Raw genomic sequence first — 4448 nt, forward strand, 5'->3', positions numbered from 1 at the left:
ATATATATATATATATATATATATATATATATATATATATATATATAGTGTGTGTGTGTGCATGTGTGTGTGTGCATGTATGTGTGTGTGTGTGAATGTATCTGTTTACCCTATTCTGTATCTGCCTCTCACAAGGCCCCTTGCCCTCATTTGCTCTTCTCTCTGTTTGTGCCAACATATGTATATAACCCTCAGTAGTGGACATATACCATTTTGGTAGCTTTAAGGTTAACTCTAGCCCTGTGGACAAATCTAATACCTTAGTATTGTGGCATAAAACTGACCCTGTGGCAGCTGGTTAAATTATCATGGTATGTTGTTAGGTTTTACATATGGTGTTATGGGGTAGGGTGAAGGTCACATGGTCTGATATTAGGTTTAAATATGTGTGGCGAAGGGTTAAGGTAATATGAACAGGTAGTAAGTTTAACACTGGCACTGCATAATGGAATGGTTAAAATGGTATAGTCTGAAATAGGGTTTAAATCTGACGGTAAAGATTAGAAATAAGATAATACGGTCCAGTATTAGGTTTAAACCTGACATGAAGAAATTTGGTTAACATAATATGGTGTTTGTATTATGGTTAAAGTTAATGTTGTAGTAGAGAGTTAATTGAGTTATGCTGTAGTAATATGGTTAAAGATGACATGGATAATAAGGTTTAAGTTAACATTATGGTAATGGGATTAATATGGTATTGTGTAGTATTATGGTTAAACATCACACAGAGGTATATAGTTAATGTTGTATGGTAGAATACCGGAGATTAAAGCTGATGCTGTGGGGAATAGGGTTAAACGTAACACTGTTTTATACTTTTAAAGTGTGTATGTGGAGGGACATTGTGATGAAATTTCAGGGTAGATACTCAGATGTCTTGTTATTTTACCCTTTATCTTTCAGTCAGGAGAGAAGGTAGGAGCCTGTAATTCTTCACAGGGCCTCCAAGACAAGCAAATGTAAAAGAGGCAATTATCCTCAAACTTGAGACCTGAATGTTTGGAACATTGTGGACTCTGCTAAAAGTTCTCATGATGCTAAATGGGGTTAAATCAAGGGAGAGATTAATTTATGGCAATTAGTTAACTTTCTAGCATTTGGGTAAAAGGCACCTGCTACACTCTGTGGAGTGGTTGGCATTAAAAGGGGCATCCACCCTTAGAAACCAAGCCAAAACAGATTGGAGCCTGGTGCAGATCTCCAGCTTACCATCTCCAGTCAAACTGTCTAATCCCATGCCAGTATGGGAAACAGACTTTAAATATTGATGATGATGATTTTGAATTAATAATGCATTATCTTGTAGCTTTGAAGTTTTGATGAAATGATTGTTTATATTCAGAAACAACATTGTAGGGTAGGTATGAGAGGTTGAATTTGGCTCAAATAAACAGGTAAATTTAGTATAGAGTTAGATAAAAAAAAAAAAAGACAATGCCTTACATGGTCATATTAACCCTTTTGACTCTAATCCTCCTGAGATCATTCCTAGTCCTATAATATGAACTTCCTGTTTTAAAGCAATGTAAAAGCCTTCCCTCAAAATTTCTTCTTAGCTCTTTTAATACCAACAACCTTGATTCCATCTTTAGTCCTACGATACAAACTTTCTGTTTTTAAGTGAACTAAATTAAAGCATTCCATCAAAATTTCATGCTAATTTATATACCATTTCCAATTACTAGTCTAATAATTACTAAGTTATTTTACTAAATTCTTTGTTATTTTAAAAATGAATTGAAAACATAAAAGTAGAGTCTATGCAATTTCTTTAACTATTTATCCCACTATATTTTATGAATTTGTGTATCAAAGTTTTCTGGTACAGTTAGTGTTTATATTTCTGTATTAACTGATTTCTGATTAACTGATTTCTGTATTAACCGATTTACAATGATTAGGGTGTGGGGTGTTGTGTTGATGGGGGTGTGGATGAGTGGAATTCATGATGTGTCTGCATGAGAATGGATAGTGTTTATATAATTTGGTATTTGCTCAAAGTGTTGTGCATTTGAATCTACTTACAATTTGATCTTATTCAAATTCAAATTTGAACATACTTCATATGTGGTGAAGTACTTTTAATTTTCCCACTGGTCTGGTAGGTTTTGGATTAAAAGTAGGACATAATTTTGACATATTTCTCCAAAGAATCACAAGATCACCTTAATTAAGTTTTTCTTTTTGTTGTTTATTGTCATTGTTTTTATGTGAAAGCTGAGTGATAGAGGAACAAAAAAAAAAAAGACAAAGGAAAAAAAGAGAACCAGTTCCCATTCTGAGTTTTAATAGATTCCAAAACAACAATTGAACTAAAGCTGACTTGAAAATTTCTCTATATGTCATTGAAAAGTTTAAAATAAAATTGGCGTGAATTCAATTTTCCAATCAATCGATTTTAGAATTAGGATGAAGAAACGTTTTAAAAACTGTTTATCAAAATTGAAACTATTTAATCACAGAAGAATGTGACATTTTAACACTTCTTCAAGTCAGCTCATCATTGGAGGAGATTTCATCAGCTAACTTCCATATGATGTTACTTAGTTTTTGTTTGTTATTTTATATCATAATAATTCTAGAAGTTAAAAAAAAAAAGGAAAGACAACCAAAAATCAACAGACATTGGAGAAAGCTGTCGCCAAAAAAAAAAAAAAAGAGAGAAAGAGAGTGAGAGAGAAAAGGAAATTGAAAAAAAAATGTTACAATAAAGAAAATGCATATCAAAAAGCAGAATAAAAAGATTAGTTTGATTGAAGCATCGGGCAACTAGTTCACAGACCACTTAGAACATTGGGAAACTGGGGAAATGGGCAAACCTGCTGGTATTGGGCGTGCGGAATGGATATATAGATGCCACGGGTAAGCGGGTCCAACCCTGCGTTTCCTATGCCCTAAAATTGGAAAGGAAATGCGGTCCACAGTAAAAATGAATTGCTTGAAAAATAAAGGGTCGACGAAATTTTTCTGTTGCTTTTTTGCATTTTGATTTTAATCTTTAAAACGTAAATTAAAGATGCTTTTTTTTTCGGACTTGATTAGATAGCTTCATTATTATCTTTTTTTTTTTGTTCTTGCTTGAGGACTAATTTGAAACACTAATTACAAAAATTAGTAGCAGAATTCATAAATATTCATAAAGACGCAAATATATGTCATAAAGATTTGCAATAAGTTAATAATATGAATTTGTGTATCAAATGAACTTTCACAATTACAAATACCAGTCAGTATGATTATTTATTATCCATTAACTAATGACAAATGCACATTCTTAATTTCTAATATATATATATATATATATGTAATAATAAAAGAATATGAATAGAAATATTGTTTACGTTATGTTATGAATGTTTCCATAAAATGGTTATTTATTTGCTCAATAATGTATTACATCATATTATTACATAACCAGACCATTTCATCAGGCATCTATGTGCAGTTGACAGGTATACTCAATTTATTAAATTTTTTAAATTTTACATGTGAGGAATTAGCCTGTGGTTATATCATGAAACTTATTTAATTCCAAACAAAATGTGGTTTTTTTGCAACAAAATCAGCTCAACTGAGTGTAAGGTGAACTTAAAGACAAAACAAACGTAACTAAACAATTTCTACTTATTCAAATATCTAGAACGTTCTTTGATCAACAAAATCATTTACAGTTACAGTAAATCATATATCTAAATAACAAATTAAAAAATAAAAATCTATGCATGTTTGTGTGTATGAATATGCATATGTATGTATCTATGTATGTAAGTGCGTATGTATGTATGTATAATATGCTTGTATGCAGATATGTATGCATGTGTGTATGTATGTATGTATGTATGTCAGTTCAATCTTAGTGCTACTGGTGACATGTTGGACAATCCTATCAGTCGCATGATTGAGCTGTCAGTGCCTAAACTAGTGACCCTGCTAAGCCTACTTGGTAAAGAGGATGCGTTTTGTTGGATATTCTCCAAGACACGAGAACAAATTCTGTCAAAGGAAGGATGCATTCACTAGAGTCAAATAACCATCCAACAGCTGGGAGTTATACATATATATAAGATGGGCTTCTTTCAGTTTCCGTCAACCAAATCCACTCACAAGGCTTTGGTTGGCCTGAGGCTTTAGTAGAAGACACTTGCCCAAGGGGGAACACAGCGGGATTGAACATGGAACCATTTGGTTGGAAAGCAAGCTTCTTACCACACAACCACACACACACATTTATGTACATCTATCTATCTACATGTATACATAAATATGTATGTAAAGATATATATATATATATATATACACATATACACATACATACATTATATATATATATATATATATATATATATATATATATATACATACACATATATATGAGGATATTATTGTTTATAATAATATCAGAGGCTTAGCATGTGTAAAAGACCCTAAAGGTAAAAATTATCAAT

The 4448-nt window shown here is 31.8% G+C and overlaps 1 protein-coding gene across 1 annotated transcript in view; it reads right to left on the reverse strand.

Annotated features, from left to right (window-relative positions):
* Positions 1 to 4448, reverse strand: part of LOC106880106 (small conductance calcium-activated potassium channel protein 1) — a 514884-nt gene that overhangs the window by 64292 nt on the left and 446144 nt on the right. Inside the window, exon 10 of the mRNA XM_052972057.1 lies at positions 2823 to 2897. Within this exon, the coding sequence (XP_052828017.1) occupies positions 2823 to 2897 (75 nt within the window). The remainder of the gene's footprint in view (positions 1 to 2822; positions 2898 to 4448) is intronic.

This window comes from Octopus bimaculoides, chromosome 12, assembly GCF_001194135.2.
Source record: "Octopus bimaculoides isolate UCB-OBI-ISO-001 chromosome 12, ASM119413v2, whole genome shotgun sequence".
NCBI lineage: Eukaryota > Metazoa > Mollusca > Cephalopoda > Octopoda > Octopodidae > Octopus > Octopus bimaculoides.